The sequence below is a fragment of the Rhipicephalus sanguineus genome, chromosome 9, assembly GCF_013339695.2.
Source record: "Rhipicephalus sanguineus isolate Rsan-2018 chromosome 9, BIME_Rsan_1.4, whole genome shotgun sequence".
In the NCBI taxonomy this organism is placed as follows: Eukaryota; Metazoa; Arthropoda; class Arachnida; order Ixodida; family Ixodidae; genus Rhipicephalus; species Rhipicephalus sanguineus.
In genome coordinates this window covers 23,174,498-23,196,212 of record NC_051184.2, presented here as the reverse complement: position 1 = coordinate 23,196,212, position 21,715 = coordinate 23,174,498, and the positions used below count along the sequence as shown (strand labels likewise).

The window sequence follows — 21,715 nt, the reverse complement described above, 5'->3', positions numbered from 1 at the left end:
GGCGGCCGCGCGTAAAAGCGGGCAACGTTGGGCACGGCAGCAGTGACGTATGAAAGTCGTATTTTCAGGCGGGAGATTTGAAGTACGCTAACGCGATGCGGACCACTAAAAACGTGATTTTATTTCAAAATAAGCACTTCCTTGGCACAAAAGCAGCACTACGAGGTTTCTGGACCGCTATTTCAACAATCAACGTTGACTTAATATTTGCCTTTAGCGTCCCTTTAAGGCATAATATTTTGTATGTATATGTGTATTAGATGTGCGCCGTCAGGCCGGCGTTTATGGAGTGAAGCAGTTTCTTGTGGAACTTGTCATCATGCATCTCGCGGCCATAGCTGGTCGTGTCACTGTTGCGAAGGCCGGCTTGCAGTAGCAGACGGGAGCGTTCCGATTGTAGTAACCCTGGACATGTCCATATAAGATGGTATGCATCTGTTTGCATCACTGGAATACAGCAGTACAGACACGTAGCACCAGCTGTAAATGCAACCTGTTCCAGGTTGAGATGACAGTCGGTGTAAGGAGCACCCCTGCACGAAGCCTCCTAAGCACGACTTCCTCTGCCCTAGTAAGATGATGGGGTAGGGAGCAGACACGCGGTGGTATAAGAGCGCGTGTATCCTGCCGGAGAACATTTTTACGGACCTTGAGTGAACTGAGGGGTTGAGGTGGAAGGGGAATGGATGGGACACCTGTATTAGTAGGGCGGTGTGCCTAAGTCAAGAACAGTTGTGTGCCTGTAGATGTGTACAGATGGGAACTTGCTCTGCATGCATGATCATATATACACAAGGAACCACACCCTAGACACCGGAGCACGAACTATGGAGTTGAAAGCACGGATCTGAGTAAGGTTTCGTTGGATAAAGATGGCTAGTGCCGGCCTTATGTTGGCTAAAAATGGCTGCATGTCTGTCCATGCTGGCTAACTATTTCGAAATGTCTGCTAGTGCACCTAAGTGATGGCTAGTGTTATCTCAGTAATGGTACCTGTGGTCTAGTGTTTGCTAATGTTTCCTAATCCTGGCTCTCCGCTGTTATTACACAAACTTTGTCTTCATTCAAGATAAATTCAATGACTCAGGACATGTTCCAATGCACGCGGTAGACAGCTATATAAACAACTAGCGTACAGCAGCTCATTCCCATTCAAAGTGCCGCGTTGCCGGTAAAACAGAATGCTTGACGAAGGCAGCATTGGAGACGAATACGATGCAGGCTGTCTTGCTGCCCAACAAGATGGTGGACGGCCACAAGGCTAAAAACTCTCCCGGAAGGTCGCCCGCTCATATGGAGACGTGACCAGTGTTGTTACGCGCTTACTGTGAGCTACGTTGAAGTTACTGCATGTGTGAACATGAAAGAAGTTAAAAGCACAGCTATTTTATGAAGTATCCTTATGTTTCTTTTGTCGACACGAGGTGGCGTCTCGTAGCGCAGACGTCTTGCAGACGCGTTTCATTACTGGGACGACTCGAGCTCGATTCTGTCTTCTAAGCTGTACACTGTCTGCGATGCTGTCCAGAATTGGAACGCAGCCTGAGTTATGTACCTTTGTTTATACAGCAAATCTGTCTTGGTCTTCCCTGTGCCGTCGTCGTCGTAGCTGTAGTAGTAGTAGTAGTAGTAGTAGTAGTAGTAGTAGTAGTAGTAGTAGTACGCAGGTCACGTGATCTGAAGTGGGAATGAATAAAGAAATAAAATGAAACGATGCTGATGACGACGATGATGATAACGCCTAATGAAGATCCAAAAGGACTTCTTTTATTGCGATAGCAATTATATGGACAGTCTCGGCTGGATTCTGCCGTCGCCGTCATGCACCGTATAAGTATGTATATATATATATATATGAAACACCCAAAGAAAAATAATTCAGAAAAATGCTTCCGAGGCGCGAAATCGAACCAGGGACCTCTCGCTCCGCAGCGAGTGGCGCTAACCACTACGCCACGAAACGCAGATCCTCCACGTAGCTAACGGCGAGCATTATATACACACCCTTCACCGCTGGACGGACTCAGAGACGGCCAGTGCTTATAAACGTTTCTTCATTACCAGCGAGATGGCGCTAGGAGCGCGACGGGCGCATTTAAAAGTCGTCGGCGAGCTCGCTCGCTTCTTCTTATATTTGCGCATGGAGAACCTTGCCCTTCCGCCGTCTGCTCGCGCGGTTTTCTCGTGGTGAGGGGAAGAGGGATGTTTCGAGCTTTCACCGTGATGTCCGCGCTCATGTTACGGAGCGTACGAAAGTCACTCGAGCTCAAGGGACGCCGCTAAACGAACAAACAGAAGATGAGCGCGAACTATCAAGTGTCACAGCTCGACACTTGAAGCACGCTAGTTTCCTTCGCTGCTTCGGCCGCCTTTGCAACAGGAGCGCTGTTCAAACTGAGAGTATCCATTGGCGAGCCTCACTTCGTATAGCATTAGTTTCTTGCTATCGCATTCATTGCTTCGCCCTTGCGGCGAAACTGTGACTTTTTTGGGTGGATTGGTGCTTGGGTTTCTTAGGTATGCTTGGCTGTGGCGCAATATACATATCCTGAAAAGAGGGACAGAAAAGAGAAGAAAGTGAAGCCTCACGTTCTTCTCTTTGCTACCCCCCTCTTCACAAAATGTATTTTGCGCCACAGTCAAGCATAAATAAATGACGATAATTATGATGCTAAATAATCATGATGCTAAATGCTGATGATGGTGGTGCACGAAATACGCAAGCGCACGCATTTCAAATCTAGCGGCGTATTTACAACACCACGTGATCTCTCTAGCCAATCACACACACTCGCACGCTTACAGCTTCGCCGTGCGAAGGTTTTCACGGCGTGGAACCGGCTGCATTTTATTTCGTTCTTTTTTTTTTCTCGTAGGCCAGAACTGCTTCGGCGGTATCGAGAGCTTCGAGAAGACCACGGGGCTGGCCTTTTCCGGCTCGGTGAGCGGACAGACGCTACTCCAGCAGCCGGACCAGGCGCTCACGAGGGACTGCATCAACCTGTGCAAGCAGCAGGCGCAGTGCCTCGCCTTCTCGCTCAACTACGTCGGCTTCCGATGCGCCGCCTTCAACCTCAACTCGGTCGGCCGCCGAGACCTGCTCGTGCCCACGCCAAGCACAAACTACTTCGAGAAGATATGCTTCAGGGGAGGTACCTGTGACGCACGTTTTCACAGCGGTACTGTTGAACTGTTGTATTGTTGTCGCCTTTGGTGAGGCACCCAAGGCTTTCGCCTTAAAGGGGCCATGCAGCACTTTTCCAAGTAACCATTTAATGACTTCATTATAGGAGATTATTGCCTCAAGAATCGACTGCCGCAACAATTTTTTAGAATTCGTCAAGTGCGAGCAGCGGAGTTACAGAGATTTGCCGCACGCCTTAATAAGCGCTTTCCTCGGAACCGCGTCCGCGGTGGGTGCCCAGGCCCACTAAAAAGACGCCGGACCCAAATCTCATTGATTTGACAATAAAGTTTCCGTTCTTCTCTCCTTTCGTACCAGCGACACGCTGAAAGCTACGCATGGGGGGGGGGGGGTATGAAAAGTGGGCAAGAAGCAGCGTCCGTTCGTCAGCACGCGTCATGAACTTGAGCACTTTCTTTTCTTTCTTTTTTTTCTCCTTTGAACGCGTAGCTTACTTTCATTGTGATCGCATGCGCGCTGCGCGGGCACGTTGCGACATCCCGCGGCGGCCGCGACAATTGTGCAGCTCACGATACTCAAATGAGCCAATTGCCGTCGACCTTGTGTTTATGAAGCGGTCATTTTGGATTACGGCGTTATTTCTCGAGAGGAGAGCGAGTGATTTCTAGCTGATTGCGAAAACTAGTTGTAAATTTCAGGCCGCGTGCAGAGCTATAACGTTTGTCTCGCGTCTTCTCAGGAGCCTCGACCACCGATCGGCAGCGTTTCTGTCTACGTTCAAAAAGCGTTGCAGTGCCCCTTTAATAAATGGACAATGGGCAGCCTGTTCTAACCATTACACTACCTCTCAATCTCATCTATAGAAATGTTTGATTCACATCGGTCGCCTTGCTCTCCTCGTCCGCAGTGCAGAAAAGTTCCTTCGACGCGCTGTGCGGCGATCGGCTGTGGGCCTTCGAGCGGGTGAAGGAGGGTCACCTGGAGGGCTTCGTGGACCGCGAAGAGCACAACGTCAAGGACAAGGAAGAATGCGAGAAGATGTGCCTACTCGAGGAGGCCTTCCCCTGCCGCTCGGCCGACTACGACGAGGTGGCCAAGACGTGCCGCATGAGCCGCGAGGACCGGCGCTCGCAGCCGCAGGCCTTCCGACAGGTGCCCGGTAGCACCAGGGACTACCTCGAGAACCAGTGCTCCGCGACCGGTGGGTATACACGCGTGTGCAAGTGTATACACTATACATGTTAGCACAATAACAAAGTTCCACTGCGCCCTAGCGACCAGCACTTTTATGCAATATAGGCTTCACATGCATTCCGCATATGCAAAGGAATCAGTGCTCGTTTTATTGCGATAGCAATTATATGGACAGTATCTTCTGGTTTTTGCCGCCGCCGTCATGCACCATATATATATATATATATATATATATATATATATATATATATATAAGTCCCAAAGAAAGTTAATTCGGAAAAATGCTGCCGTGGCATGGAATCGAACCAGCGACCTCTCTGTCCGCAGCGCGTGGTGTTAACCACTATGCCACAAAGCGCAGATCCTTCAGACAGCTAACGGCGAGCGTTATATACACACCCTTTACCGCTGGAAGGACTCAGAGACGGCAGGCGCTTATAAGCGTTTCTTAATTACCAGCGAGATGGCGCGAGGAGCGCAACGGGCGCATTTAAAAGTCGTCGGCCAGCTCGCTCGCTTCTTCTAATATTTGCGCAGGGAGAACCTTGCCCTTCCGCTGTCTGCTCGCGTGGTAGTTGCGGCCGGGGGTTAGATGTTTCTGCAGCGTAGCAGCGCGTACATCACGGGTCGCTTTTCTTGCTATCGCAATCATTGCTTCGGCCTTGCGGCGAAACTGTGACTTTTTTCATCCCTGTTCACGCTATTTAACTTTTCAGGAAACCTTCCCGTAATACTTGTTCATAAGAAAAAAAAATATATAATAGAATTAAAGACACCGACCGCGAACCATTAATTATCCAGAAGTGCACATTTAGGCATTGATGGACGTGGAAAATTATGAGCACGGGTGGGTTTGTGTAACGTTCTCTTATGTTAGACTCAGTGGTCTGGCTTCAATGTGTTCTTGAACGCACGAAGTGACGTTGTCACTTCCTGATGTCCACGATGAGCTGTGTACACGTGTCGAGCGTTCTCTTAGGTCTGGCAAAAGAAAGGCAGTCGCGCATAACTTCGGTGGCCATTCAGTCGCGGAATGTTGCCAGTACCACGCGTTCAGGCGACCTCCGTCAACCGACTGTCACAGAAGTGTATGGAACGCGCGTGCCTTGTGTTGGTAGCTCTGAGTAGAGCACGAATGGCTCAAGCTTCAAATCTTCTCTCTGCATTGAACCCTAACGGCCCCGTAGGCAAGAAACGAGGGGTCAACGTAAATAACTGAACGTTTGGAACAGTGCTGCCACCGCTCGACAAGCGCGGAAAGCGAACACTGCCGTCGCCAGGCCTCGAAAAGTGCCACACCACAGGAGGCGTCGCTAGGTATGAGCTCAAGGATTTTCACCGTCCATTCATTCGGGTCTAGAAACAAAAAACGGGGTAACTGTGCCACACGAAAGCACGTAAATGAGACCAGCGCGAACTTTGAATAGAGCGAAGGTAGAGAGGACGGTGCCGTATGGGCGTCCGGTTGCTTTCCATCGTCCCTTCCCCCCTCGTGGTCTCTTCTTTTAACTTCCGGCTTCCTATTGAGAACGGTCGGATAGCGTTAGACCTCCAGAGTTCCACTGGGATGGGAGGACAATTCTTGCGGAAGGTTATGTGTGATACGGCGTCACACTGGCAGGCAGATATGGGAAGGCCTCTGGCTATGGCCACCAGCGTTGCGCCGTACGTTTCAGATCTGTGGGAAATGCGTTAGTCATACTCGCCTGTACAGCGAGAAGTTCACGAATGCTTCACTCAACGACCATTTGTGTGTTCTTGCGCTAGCAATGACAGTCTCTGACCTTACCTCATGGCCAACGGCGAGGTCGGCTTTGCGGTGTTACAAGGCTGCCTTATCGGGGCAAAGCTGCCCTTTTAGTTCCCTTTTCCGCAAAGATAAGAACGCATCAATAGCAGTCCTCAGGGGAAATGAGGGCAGACTCCTTTTACTTTCCGTTGTTATCTGAAGCCTTATGCGTGCACGTTGCGTGCAGTATGGGGCACGTATGATGACGCGGTTAATGTCCGTTTCTCAGCGGAAGACAGCTTGGAAACGCTTCTAACCACTGCCGAGTCCTTTGTAGCGAAAACGAGGACAAACCTAGTGCAGCGCAAGGGAGGTCACATACTCATAAGCACGCGCATGTGCTAGTTCTCTATGCACCGCCACGCCTTACATTCATATAGTCACGTGCACTGGTCTGCAAAAGAATTGAAGCTCACTCAAGAAATATATCTTGCTCTGAGGGCTCACTCGGACTCAGACTCACCAAAATTTTCCTCAACCAGGCCCACTCGGGCTCAGACTCACTAAAATTTTCCTGAGCCGAACTCACTCGGACTAAGACTCACCAAAATATCACTCACCCGGACTCACTCAGACTCACGGCCGGATCTGAGTCTGAGTGATTCTGAGTGAGTCGACTCATGAGTAAGTTTGCCGACCTATGGTCACGTGACAATTGTTATAGCCTCCAAATATTGTTTCTCAGTCATTGGTAATTCTAGTTTACTAACATGAAGCCTGACACAGTTCTTGTCACAGTAAACATAAATTTCAACAGAAACCAAGTAGCCCAACACTTGCCACATTGATGCCCACTTTGTCTGCCTCGTTCCCAAAGAACCACAGTCTTGTTTTGATTACTTAGCTCTAATGTTGGCAGCGCTGCATTGCATTCCTCCACTGCAAAGACTTCCTTCTGAGCCAGTTATAAAAAAGTAATGTTAACAGACAATAACGATCGCAGCACTGATGCGTATGACTTCCAAGCCTGTAACAATGACAACTCTTCAGCTGTAGTTTGTGGCACTGAACTGAAGCGCAGTAAGCTGCGATCTTTTTTTTTTCTTTTTGGTGGCACAAGCATGCTGAAGAAGGGATCATTCTAGAGAGCAGTCGGACCTTCAAGATTCCATCTAAGACGAGGCTCTAATCTCGTCTGAGCCCACCGCTTGAATTTGTAACGGGGCTATTATCGTGACGTAAGAGTAGGCATTGTCACTCGAAGCCACAGACAATAACGAGGGCCCCTTCCCTTCGTGGTAAGGTGTGCTGAAGAGACTGAGAGCTGTGGACACGGATCCACGGAAAACAGGCGCTTGTTTGTAAGATCCTTCGAATTCCACTGGGCCAATACAAGTTCTCATGCAAAGGTGTCGTGTTTTCGCGGTGTAACTTTGGCACATAATCGAGGCGCAATAGATACTGTGAAACATTGTACTGAATAACAAGGACATGGACAGGATAGAAAGCGACAACACAACGCCAGCAACGCAATGTCAACACAGCTGGCTTTGTGCTGTGCCTTCCTGTCCATCCTTGTTCGCCAGTACAATGTTTCGCAGTATTCACCAGCACCAAGTAGCCAAGCTCTCAATGCTTAGCAATATCTATTATCGGGGGCAGATCGAACGGCTGCCATCTCCTTGGTCATTTCCAACGATACCTCGAAGACTTGACGACACGTCGTGTCCTTTCTAGAATGCCCTATGGTAAAATGATATGGTTCCCGGGACAGCAAAACTAAAGTTCGAAACGTCCGTGACGCATTTCGGCTGTGCCGCTTTGCTGGTGCGTGCAGCTCCGACGTCGTGCCGCTACGAGACCCGGGTCGGCGTGGGCGTGGTGTCCATGGACCTTCTGCAGTTTGCCACGGCGGTGGACGACTGCCAGACGCAGTGCGACCGCGAGACCACCTTCAACTGCCGCGCCTACTCGTACATGGAGAACCGGTGCTACCTGAGCGGCGACGACACCATCAGCCTGGGTCCCAGCGGGCTGCCGCCCATGACCAACGCAGCGTACGGTGAAAAGAAGTGCATAACCGGTATGTTTGTGATGACGTTCCTGTTTGTGGTTAAGGGAGCGCTGGATGTTCATTTACGCCTTCTTCTTCTTTCTTTCTTTTTTTTACGAACGTTTCTCTCGGAGTGGCGCTACGGAGCCTTGAATAATAGAGTGGAGAGATGAGAGAGCGAACGGAAGACGAGAAATAAGTCAGCTGCTACTTGAGTTTACTACCCTTGGCTGAGAGCACGAGAGAGAGAATAAACATGAGCGAAACAAAGTAGTATTATCGCGGGCCCCCTTCCAGTGCCCCGCTGATCACAACGGCTCGCCTAGCCTGACCCACAGTCGCCAGCTGGCTTCCCAGGGACATATCGGCAAGTCGCGCCTAACAAGGCCACGTTCCTGTGGTTATGTACTGCAAGAGTCGACCGAGACAGCTATCTTCAGGCAGATGTATGGTATATGCGGTACAGTTGTAGTGCCTCACCGCCACGGATATACGTCAGTGCATTTGTCTGGATATATTGTGAGTAGTTCGTGTAAATGAGGATATGTGCTAGTCTGTAGACGACTCCAGTACAGCGCTTGTTGCTTACTGAGATTTCCGCCAAAGGGCGGAAGTTAGAAAATGTGAGAAAAAAGAAATATAGCGAAATAGCGAAATATAGCGAGAAAGAAAGGAAGACATAAAGAAAGAAAGAAAGAAAGAAAGAAAGAAAAGAAAGAAAGAAAGAAAGAAAGAAAGACATAAAGAAAGAAAGAAAGAAAGAAAGAAAGAAAGAAAGAAAGAGATAAAGAAAGAAAGAAAGAAAGACATAAAGAAAGAAAGAAAGAAAGAAAGAAAGAAAGAAAGAAGGGACAGTGAGGGTGCTTAATATATTAGGGCGGTCTTTCATCTTCTTCATTTGCTTCTTTAAGCGCTGTTCATTCCAGGACAGGTTACTATGTTGCGGTATGGAAAAGTGTAAGGGTGCTTTGAGCCTTATCTGCTCCATAATGATGCTTAGAATTACCTGAACATTGTTCTTTCTTACAGGCCTCTCAGCACATTGATGCGTCTTACCCTTAAAGCTAGTATAATTAGTCATGTTAACGAGCCCCCGGAAGCTCACTTCAAAGGCCGCCTCGCGGAACTTTCCATATTGTGCACATTGAGTGGAAGGACTGCTACAAAACGCAAGGAGCACAAGACAAAGAAATGAATAATTGAGTGCATGTGATAGGAAACGCCTGAGAAACGTAGGAAAAAAAAACATATACGCTTATTAAGATAAGATCCCAAACGATCCCAGATAATTACAGAGCTTTGCGCATTCCTCGGCACAAAAAGTCTGAAGCACATGTTGTTGGGCTAGTCGGTTCATGTTCTTTCGGAAGCCACGGAAGTGGCTATTTTGCGCAAAGAAAACACAAGGGGAGGGTTAAGGGGAGCCCTTAACCCCCTTAACCCTCCCCTTGTGTTTTCTTTGCGCGAAATAGCCACTTCCGTGGCTTCCGAAAGAAAAAGTCTGAAGCAGCACCGGAAAGATGTCATTCATTAACGCGCGCATAGGCGTTCCGTACGGAGCACAGCGATTTTTTTTTTTTTTACGGTGTGCAGTTTTCCAATGTAAAAAAATAAAATTAGGAGCCGTTCTCGTATAGGTAAAATAGCGGCAAGCGAGTTAGCGTTGCGTGCCTGAGCTTCTTTCTTTCTTTCTTTCTTTCTTTCTTTCTTTCTTTCTTTCTTTCTTTCTTTCTTTCTTTCTTTCTTTCTTTCTTTCTCTCTTTGTTTCTTTCTTTCTTTCTTTCTTCTCATCGTACTGCGCAACGCTCCCTCCTAACGTTTCCTTTCCACCGTGCCGAGAATTGGACCTTCACCCACGCGCTTAGCACTGCAACGCTTCTGTTGCTACAGGCAACAACGACGGTCATGCGTGAAATAATGAAATGCACCAATAAATGGCAACAGTGAAACGTGCCAACGTTAAATCACAAGTCACCTCGATAAAAATAATGAGATTGTCATGTCAGAAACGACTGGTCACCGACAAGGCCAGCATCGAGAGAGCATCAATTATTGGAAAACGGCACATGCAAATACAAGTGTGACCGGCGTAATTTCGAGGGCCGCATTTATGTACACCCGCATTTCGATAGGATCGCCGGCGCCCGGTTTTTCACGAACTATGCCGCCACCACCAAAATCTGCAGCTTATTTTTGTGTATCGTTAGGGGCTTGCCGTTAACACAATGTTCCACAGTGAGCACCCCGATGCCCGATAGAAGAGCAGTGTGACAACGCCTAAGAGTGCTCAAAGTTTTCAAAGTACACTGATTCTGTCGTCTCTTGTCTGTTTACAGAGCAGTGCACGCTGGGAGTATTCACGTACGAGAAGATGACGGGCTTCGTGATGCGGTCGGCAGCGCGCACCGCCATTCCGCTGTCGAGTCCCGGCGCCCTCGGAAACACCCTGGAGTGTCGACAGTTCTGCCAAATGGCCGGCCTGGACTGCCCGGCGTTCAGCGTCAACTACCAGAACATGCGCTGCGACAAACTGGACCGAAACTCGCAGGGAAGGACGCAGGAGCTCAGTCCCAGAGCGGGGGAGAACTACTTCGAGAAGATCTGTCTAAGAGGTAGGCCCTCTGCTGCCATCTATTGGGCATTTTAGACGAGAGTATTTGGGCACTGCGTTCATCACAGGTGAACTCCATGGTTTACTGAGTAGATGATAGCGCTATTTCGTCAATAATTACAACCAAAGTTAGCTGAACACTCCTGCTACTTCAGGTTGCTGGAGAGGTCAGGGTGCCGTTAAAGCCCCCAGCGCACCAAGAAGGCGAATCACATGACATGAAAAGCGTTCCTAGATGAAACGATAATAAAGCATGTTTTGGTTCAGTTTAATGCACATACACAAAAAAAGGAAAAAAAAAACTAACTAAATAAAGAGAAACATCATACATACTCAGCAGCACCAGTATAAGCAGCTACTCCGTGATGACCGCCGCCCTTCGTATCATTTAGCTACTTGAACTATAAGGGCGAACGAATCATGACTAAGATTTGGGGACATGTGCACGTAGCGCCATCTCTCGTCGGTGACAGCGGTGGCCTGCCGTAACTGAATGGAAAATAGGCGAAAAAAATCATATCTGACAAAAAAGCTAGTTACCAAAACGACTCCCGGTTCTATACAGCAGATACTTATTTGAACATTCTGGTAAAATTGCAGGGTCACAATACAATACAATACAATTCAATATTTTACAATGGGGTCCCATGTGTTTCTAATGGGTAGTATTCAGTCGTCCTGGGAAGCCACGCGCTTTGTAGTGCGATAATGCAATTTTATCAAAATGTCCAGTGGGTCTCGGCTGCATATAACCCGGAGTCGTTTTTGATAACCAGCTTTTTTCGAGAGATATGATTTTTTTTTGGCTATTTCCCATTCAGTTATGACACGACGCAGTTGCTGCCGCCAAGAGATGGCGCCACGAACAGATGTCCCCAAATCCTGGGAATGGTTTACCTCAGCAATCCTGAAATGGAGTTTGCGTAAACTCGATCGAGTATAAAGTGCAAAATCGTCAAAAGCATGAAAATCAGCAAAAAGATGGCCCCAAAGAACCCCGCAAAACTTGCGTCGCTCTCATGCGAGTGTTTCAGTTTGTTGTAGACATATTCACGGAATGGATTGTGTATTGGAGTGAACACCAACAAGGACAGTGATGACTTTACTCTTATCCTTTACTGATACATTGTCGACTCCTGCTCTTATGCAGCGAGAGAGATAAGCCTTATACCAGGAACATACGCGCGTTGTCTTCGGCCATAGGTGGGTGAATTCCAAGTTGCAGGCAGTCAGGGCTTGCAGCCGACGCCCGAGTCCTGTCGACCAGCCAGAGCTGGTCGTCAGGGTTTGGTAACGTTAGCAACGCCTCCCACTGGTCTTCCTGATTTTGTTGTGCGCTCTATTCGTCTATGGGCAGGATACTCAGATTGTTTCGGCATCCCCATACCATGTCGTGCCAAAATAAATTACTGAAACATATTCCACATGAATCCATAAACCCACACTTGACACACGACGTGATTCTTCCATGCACTAGGTTGCGTTTGCCGTAACGGAATTTCGTAACCACGGCATCAGCACAAACGCACCACTGACAAATGCAAGCGAGACGAGCTTTACTGGGTGAAAGGCACACTTCAAAGGGAAGCACTGACGCGTGAATGGCTGTCCTCACGTGCCCGTCGTTCCCATACGTACAGTGCTTGTTTACGCATGTTCTGCTCTGTGTCGCTAACTCATCGTCGTGTCGACAGGCAATTTCGCCACGGCCTGCCAGGGCAAGGCGTGGGCCTTCGAACGGGTGCTGGGCCTGGAGCTTGTGCCCACGCTGTACGACAAGTCGTTTGCGCACGTCCAGAGCCGGCGCGACTGTGAGGAGTACTGCCTCAACGAGCAGACCTTCGACTGTCGGTCGGCCGTGTACTTTGACGACACGGCCGAGTGCCGCCTCAGCCGCCACGACCGAAGGACGCAGCCCGACGGCGTGATCAAGAGCTCGAACCCCAGGATTAACTACCTGGAGAACCAGTGCCTAGAAGGTAACCGCTCCTTTTAGACGACTAGGGTACATCTGGGCTGGTGTTCACGAAACCGTTCTTACTCAAAGGCTTGGAGATGTTTGCCTGCTTTATCGCCTGGCTTGCTACTCCAGGTGTCGAGTGACGATTACAGTATACATACAGTGACCACACATGGACACAAATAATACGCAGTCCACACGCACACATATATACATTAAAGCGTAGTTCAAAATATTTCGGTCACATGGATAGTCTTTAATAACATCAGCAGCGCTTTCGTGTTACGCATCGCACAGGCGGAACTTTGTCACGCACCGAGGAGGTGCCGCAGCTTCAAGCTCAAATCACCTTACTAATGTAGTGCTGTCTTCAAAATCTGTCGCTCTGAGTAATAAAGGGAACAATCACACAGGAAGCGTCTGAACTGTTCCCGAGTATGACATGCTGTGGACATTGGAGAGTCCGACAAAAAATCTTGATAAGAACAGCAGCCAATGGCGATGTTGAACCTAACATTATAGAAACGGTAGTCAGCCCATAGTAAAGGTTGCTTACGAACGAAAAACTCCGCGACATCGGTCCCTCGTTTCCAGTAACGAAACAGTGGCTTTTCTATTCGCGGGTTACTCTATGAACTCGTGTTTGAACTCAGCTTTGACGCATGCAGTAAAACATGTGATTTGATGGACGCTAAACAAGTTTTCGTGGCTGCCCGTCTATCGTGTTGCGTTGTATGACGCAGGCGACGCATAAAATTACAGTTGATCGCATAATGAACTCCAACGTAACACACACAGGCATGCACTGTGGAAGTTAAATATATTGGCTGTGGCTCTAGGGCATTTCTCTAGAATAAGAATGGGAATACTATTTTTGGAAAAGTTCGATTTTGTTGTTAGAAGAGATAGTCATCAATGTGTATTATTTATGCGGTCATTTTTTCTGCATATTTACGTGGCGGCTCGTATTTCTACCGTCTTAATTGCAGGCAGCATGCTCCGAGATGAAGCTGTACTTCAAGCCGTAAAAAAAGGTTTTCGTGTAATTGTACACGAATGTTCGCTAAGTAATTCACGTATACATTACGATTATAGTTTATCTGGGGTAGAAGCCTTATTGAATATTTCATACATTTCATTCATCGCTTGTGTATTGGGCAAATATGCCTCTTTATCGAACTAAATATTAATGAGAACTAACAGACAATAACGCCAAGGAAAGTACAGGGGGTGTTATCTGTAGTATTTAGAATGTAAATGTGAAGAAAGTAAAGTGGACGAAAAGATGACTTGCCGCCGGCAGGGACCGAACCTGCGACCTTCGAATAACGCGTCCGATGCTCTACCACTGAGCTACGGCGGCGGTCATCCTCCCGTCCACTTTCTGGGGTATATATGTTGATTAAACCTAGGAGTGTTAGTCAGCGCCAATCGCAGCCATGGCGGCGAGTGTGGAACACTCTTTTTTTGCCTCTTGGCGTCACGTAGCACGTGATCTTTTTACGAGTTGGCAGCTGACCAATAATCCCTCGCATACTACCTGAAGGCATTAAGTCTGCCAGGACGAGACCCTCGCTATGAATGAAGGAAAGCTATGATTTTTTTTTCAAGGGCTCGTTTATCTTTGTTAGACACAATATTAATGAGAACTAACAGACAATAACGCCAAGGAAAGTACAGGGGGCGTTATCTGTAGTATTTAGAATGTAAATGTGAAGAAAGTAAAGTGGACGAAAAGATGACTTGCCGCCGGCAGGGACCGAACCTGCGACCTTCGAATAACGCGTCCGATGCTCTACCACTGAGCTACGGCGGCGGTCATCCTCCCGTCCACTTTCTGGGGTATATATGTTGATTAAACCTAGGAGTGTTAGTCAGCGCCAATCGCAGCCATGGCGGCGAGTGTGGAACACTCTTTTTTTGCCTCTTGGCGTCACGTAGCACGTGATCTTTTTACGAGTTGGCAGCTGACCAATAATCCCTCGCATACTACCTGAAGGCATTAAGTCTGCCAGGACGAGACCCTCGCTATGAATGAAGGAAAGCTATGATTTTTTTCTTTTCAAGGGCTCGTTTATCTTTGTTAGACACAATATTAATGAGAACTAACAGACAATAACGCCAAGGAAAGTACAGGAAAAAAAAAATCATAGCTTTCCTTCTTTATCGAACTGTCACTCACATATTCCTTGACGTAACGATGGCTTCTATAATGACAGAAAATTGTCTCCTACGCCTTTGCCACACTACTTTATTACATAGGCCCAATATTTTGTTCTATTCAGTGTCACCAACGTGCCCCTACGAGAAGACAGCCGACGCCTACCCGGTCTACACTGACGTGGTGCAGATGACGGGCATCATATCGGAGCAGTCGTGCGAGTCCTTTTGCACCACGTACCCGAACTTCAACTGCCGATCATTTGCCTACTATCCCAGCAACGGGCAGTGCTTCATTAGCGGCGACGATCGCGTAAGCGCCGGTAAGTGTGTTCGCGGTTCTGAGCATAGCGAGAGAGATCAATTACTTAATGAACGTGAGAATTATGAATGAGGATATCTGTGAGATCATTGGATCCTGGGCTTTTAGAAGATGCCTTATACCTAAATCACCTCAGTATCATCAAAATTTTGACAAAACTGAAGATCGTCTATACCTATGGGACTTTCTATTGGAACACTGGGAGAATTAAAAATTAAGCCCGTCCTCGGTCGCTTACAATGTACTCGATGTCTCGCTGGCTGAAACAACGCTATATGGCGACATTCCAGTCCTAGTATTTGTGCCTTTTGTTTAACGCACGCAAAACAAAACAGTATGAGAGAAATACACGCCGAGATCAGCGAAACACTGGCGCCAGCACTTCGTGTCAGCCTGATGACGTGAGCGCTGTCAACTGTCTGAATGAACCACGAATAATCGAATGACCTATAATTGACCTATCATCGCTGAATGACCGATTTTGGGATCACCCTCTCTACTTTCCACAGCAGAGGACGTTCGCTTGTACGCTGCCAGGAATCGAAATGCAAGCATTACCTTGAGGTTGTTTTTTGTCGGCAGTGTGCGATCAAAGAGTAGCAACAACGTATACAATGGCTGTTATGGGCTTTCGAAAAGTGCTAGATTAGATACAAGGCTTTAAGAAAACAACTGTGTGTTACGTAGCCATTGTGTGCATCCATAATTTATTCCTGCCGCCATCATCACCGTCATCATTCAGCGCTCTCTCTCTCATCTTTTCTTCTTCCCCGTGCAGAGGTGCTAGTCTGTAGACACTATTGCAACCCACCATGTTGTCAGATTCGCTAACTTGTCAACTCTGATTGGCCCAGAGGGCAGCTGCAGCCTTTCTGACGAGCTGAAAATACCGCCATTATGAAATTTGACAAATCGACGGAATTTGACGGTGCCCAGAACAGCACCCCAGAGTAGCAGGACCAAGCATACTGTTCCAAGCTGATGAAAACGTTAACATTTCACGACAGACACGCCTTTCTTTGTGTAATTTCGTTTCTACGATGTGCTCGTCATGATCGCCATTCATCAACTGTCAGATGACAGAGTGGTTTAACTCAGCAAGCCTCTGCGGGGCGCCAATGTCTTGGCAAGGAGACTAATCAGAGGACTCGTTAGGGTCGCAACATACCCTGACGAAGACGAGTCCTTTTGTGGTTTCGTGTTGAGGTCTTCTTATGGCCCACTGTTGATAAATCAAGCTTCCATCTTGATAAAAAGTTACTGGACGCAAGAAAAGACGCAACACAAGGAAGATACATAAGGGATGAGCGCTACTTTCAACTCCTTATTCCACAACGTCGTCATGAAATATATATACCGTTGGCACATGCGCAGATGCGTTCAATGAAAAGCAAGAACTGAATATGCTAACATATTTACTAACTGACACACGCATGGAGGTATCTAAATTCATTCGAGTACAGAGAGAGAGAAGGTTCGCTAACACACCCCGTCCCCCACTTCTTAATGTGATATCCATCCAGTAACAACGATATCCTTCTTAATGAGATATGTTTTCATCTTTGAAGAGGACCTGCAACGCTTTTCCAAGTGATCATCGAATGGCTCGAATAAAGAAGTTGATTGCCTTACAAATCGACTGCCACAAAAGTTTTTAGAATCTGTCACGTATGAGCCGAGTTACAGGGATTTGTCGAACGCCTCAGGCGCTTTCTTTCTCCTATCGTACCAGCAAGCTGGCTGAAAGCTACGCAGGGGAGGGGTGGGGTGACAAGGGGGCAACAAGATGCGTCCTTTCCTCAGCGCGCGTCATGAGCTTGAGCACTTTCTTTTCTTTTTTTCTTCGATCGCGTGGCTTACTTTTCACTGTGATCGCGAGCGCGTGAGCGGGCACGTGGCGGCATCCTGCGGCGGTAGCGGTAACTATGCAGCTAACGATACTCATATAGGCCAATGGCCGTGGACTTTGGAACTTTATGGCGCGGTCGTTTGGGTTTATGGCATCATTCGTCGAGAGAAGAGCCAGAAATTTCTAGGTGACTTTGAGAATTAATTGCAAATTCCAGGCAGCGTGCTGCGCTATAAAGTTTGGCTCGCGTGCTCTCAGGATCCTCAAATATCGATCGGCAGCGTTGCCTGACCATGCTTAAAAAGTGTTGCAGGGCCCCTTTAAGACACTTTGTGTTATCCATATTAATCGGCATGCTTAATACGAGCAACTGTCCTGCGCGTGACATTGCTCAGTAAGTTGCTCACTGTCTGACTCGCAGGTCCGGCCAGTACAAATTCCCGGCCCGGCATCCTGTTCTACGAGCGCTCGTGCAAGGACGGCGTCGGTGTGACCGACGGCGGTTCGGGCACCACGGCTGCCGGCGGCGGCACCTCATCCACGGGTCCTACCAGTTCGTCGCCCACTTTCCCGACGGCGCAGCCGCCGCACACGCCGACACTGTTTCCGCCCACAGGTAACGCCGAGAGCGTGCCGCGAACTTCGTTACAGCTCCAAGGGAACCAGTGTAAGCCTTCGATTTACGAAATTTCGCCGAAGCCTGCGAGTGGCATGGCGGTTGGGTGCTGGACTGGGTAAACTGGTTGGTGGGATGGCTCGGCTCTTCCGAGCTGGTGGAACGTCGGTGTCTACAGGGCATGCCAAAGACGTAAGGTGTGCGCAGCAGAAAGAGAACAAAAAAAAATCGCCGCGTATCTGCGTGCTTCGCTGCAAATGTTGTCGAAAGACGATAGTCGTCTGCCGGCCGTACCACATGAGTCCTCCTTTTCTATGTTGAATCTCCGCATCTGGCTCATAGCGTCGCATTTGCAGCGCAGCCCAAAAAACACTAGCATTTTCCACGCAGCCTATGAAAAACTAGGGTCTTTAGAATTACCTATCTATGTATTTTCTAGTAAAGGAACACATCACCTAATACTTATGTACTGATGCTGCGCCTCAGATATGAGTAACATTTGCTTTTTGATTTATAATGTTCACAAGTATGAACGGCGCTACCAATTCAAGATGGCTGGGCGTTCCGCAAGTGCTTAAACTTTGGCCGGGTGGCTGAATCGGGTGACAGAATGATAGACAGACAGACAGACAGACAGACAGACAGACAGACCAATATTTCTGCGTTTAAGTTCCCCAAGAAAGACTATCGTCTTTAAAACAGGGATGAATGCATTTAATGCTTCGAGGCTTTCGGATCGAAACGGCCCCAAAGCCGGCTCTGGTTGAGGTTGCTTGTACATGATATCACATGGACGATTATGGGTAATGAACCGTATAGCCTTCCCAATGTCCAAAGACAGTTGCAGAATCCCGTTAGCTTCAGTACGCTTTACTTAATTTCACATGAACGATTATAAGAATGCCCTTTCTTGCGTACACCTTTCAGCTTCGGTGAACGGGTGAAAAATGTGCTTGTCATCATGCATCGTGAAATGTGCCATGTGTGCTTTGTATGGAACAACGCGACGCTGGAAATGCAAAAGGTGAAGCTGTGCCGATTCATGGATTGCATGATGGGTGCCTTGTGACGTGGTGGGTTGGTGCATCTTGTTGCATCGTGTAGTTTATTACAACCGTGAAATAATAAAAATATGGTTCGCACCGTCAGATATTATGGAAGAGCAAAGAAACGGAAGGTTGGTTGGAAGAAAGAAAAACCTCTACGCACACTATTACAATGGCAATTAAGCAGGACGCCCTTGGCTTGCATTAATAGATCGTAGCACTGCCTTGCTATCTGCATAGATCGGTTTTGCAATTCTCAAGGACGCCGGCTTACATGAGAACTTGATCAAGCTTAATTAAAAGCTTGGCAAATGCTTTATTGGCGAGCTTTCAGTATTTCACAACCGCAAGTACGTGCATTGGTTAAACATGTTGCTAATAAAATAAACTTGAACAGTTCAAATATTACTGAATCATAAATTCTTATTTCACCATGTAAACCTTTGTCAGAAAAGGATGTTTGCATTAAAAAAGTCACGCAGTGTTGAAGTGATAACGAAGAGAAACTGAAGTGTCAGCATCGGCAATGCGTTTAGCTAGATGCCCTTGTTTAGCTAAACCTGTTCACTAACGGTAGTCCGTGAATACTAGTGAATTGACATTTTTTTAGATTGATAGTCGTCCGAAGTAGACAGACAAATTTCAATACTTCGACTATTATGACGCACTTTGGTCATAATATGACCATTTATTTCACGGTGAGAGCATATCACCATTACAATTTTGTATATGTTGTCGTTATTGAACGCTAAGGGCGCTGCTTACCTGTTAGAAATAAAGTCACTGGAACGGGAAAAGTACCGCGTTCCTTTTCTCTTCGCCGCCGCGCCCTTTCGGCGGCTTCGCCACATAAATGGTCCAGCTCGCTCGCCTCGCTAGTGTCTCCCGGCCGCAGACGCACGGCGCTTTGGAGGGCGATTTTTTTTATAGGCTCAGGAAAGCGTGCAGGAACATTACGACATCCCGTATCGTTTTGAGACTTCATCGAAAGCCTATCGAGGCATCGAAGAATGCCCGGGTGCTGCACTTTTGGGTGCAAGGCCCTCTTTGCCATTCTCAGCGGGAAAAAAGGATGCCAAGCGACGGGCCGTGTGGCTGCACAGAATAAGGCGGGAAGAATTTGTTCCCACGACTGATACCCGCCTTTGTGAGGTAAGCGCTTCATTGAGAATTCTCGAATGTTGTTTCGGGGATTGTTTGCGCCTATCCTGCACTAGTGCAGCTTGTTTCGCGTGGTTGTCGCAGGAGGTTCATGCACAATAACATTGCCGGGCGGCTCTTTATTATGTTTGGCGTAAAATTGACGTCTTTGGGCTCACATATAATGATCAGCGCGCCATGAAAACTCATTCCTACAGATTGGTACTGCCTGACGTATGACGAACACAAATAACAGGTGGTAGCACGAAAATAATGGCTGACGCTCTCGCGGCCGGTTCGATTGCTTGATATGCACCAAAATCGGTATTGCGTGACGTGACTGTATGACGAACATAAATACCCTGCGGTAACATGAAAATAATTGTATGCATGTCAGGTAAGGCATGATTTACATGCCATGCTCATGATGCTCTCGCGGCCGGTTCGCTTGCTTGATATGCACCAAAATCGGTATTGCGTGACGTGACCGTAATGCGAACGTAAATAACAGGCGGTAACATGAAAATAATGGCACGCATATCATGCAAGTCATGATTTACATGCCATGCTCATGATGCTCTCGCGGCCGGTTCGCTTGCTTGATATGCACCGAAATCGGTATTGCATGACGTGACTGTATGACAAACGTAAATACCGTGCGGTAACATGAAAATAATGGTACGCATGTCATGTAAGATCTAGTTCACTATACAATGCATGTTTGACATGCATGCATGTTGAATCACAACGCGAATGAAACGTACGTATATTCTGGTATATACAATGCATGACCTGTAATTTATGTTCGTCACGCACCCATGCCATACCATACTAAATTTGCTATACATCCAGTTAACAAAACGGCCGGAAGCGCGCCAAGACAGTTTAATGCAAATCGTGCCGTAATGTCGTGCATGTTATTATTTTCATGCTACCACCTGTCATTCATGTTCGTCTACAGTCAGGGCGCGCAAAACCAACCTTGGTATATATTAAGCTAACGAAATGGCCGCGAGCATAGCGTGCCATCCAAGTTATGCCATACAGACACACAAGTCATGATTTTCACGTTACCACGTGAGGTGACTGTATGACGTGTTCGTCATACAGTCACCTCACGCTATACCAATTTGCGTGCATTTCAAGCTAGCGAACCGCCCGCCGTCGCAGCATGAGCGTGGCAAGTAAGTCATGCCGTACATGACATGGAAGCCATGATTTTCATGTTACCACCTATTACTAACGTTCGTCATACAGAAATAGCTCGTCATAAAAATTTTGGTATATATGCATTTCATTAAACGAACGCGAGCGCCCCGAGACCATGTCATGTAAATCATGTTTTACATGGCATGTCTCTCATGATTTGCACTTTATAACCAGTCACTTATGTTCGTCATACACTCTTGTCACGTACGCCATACCAATTTTGTTGTGCATCAAGCTATCGAAGCGGCCGCGAGTGCACCATGAGCATGGCATGTAACTCATGCCGTACATGGCATGAATGTCAATATTTTCATGTTATCACCTGTAATTTATATTCGTCATACAGTCATGTTATGCCATACCAAATTTGGTGTACATCCCATTAACGAAGCAGCCAGGACAGCACAAAGTCGGGGGCGGATAGATAGATAGATAGATAGATAGATAGATAGATAGATAGATAGATAGATAGATAGATAGATAGAGATAGATAGATAGATAGATAGATAGATAGATAGATAGATAGATAGATAGATAGATAGATAGATAGATAGATAGATAGATAGATAGATAGATAGATAGATAGATAGATAGATAGATAGATAGATAGATAGATAGATAGATAGATAAGTACAAAGTCGCAGAAATTCGCTAAGAAATGCTTCGCATTTAATAAATGCA

The 21,715-nt window shown here is 47.3% G+C and overlaps 1 protein-coding gene across 1 annotated transcript in view; it reads left to right on the top strand.

Moving 5' to 3' along the window:
• The window catches only part of LOC119405393 (uncharacterized), an 88,600-nt gene that overhangs the window by 21,377 nt on the left and 45,508 nt on the right, over window positions 1-21,715 (top strand). Inside the window, 7 exon segments of the mRNA XM_049419381.1 lie at window positions 2,877-3,152; window positions 4,053-4,346; window positions 7,906-8,151; window positions 10,458-10,733; window positions 12,427-12,711; window positions 14,978-15,175; window positions 17,445-17,639. Coding sequence (XP_049275338.1) covers window positions 2,877-3,152; window positions 4,053-4,346; window positions 7,906-8,151; window positions 10,458-10,733; window positions 12,427-12,711; window positions 14,978-15,175; window positions 17,445-17,639 — 1,770 coding nt within the window.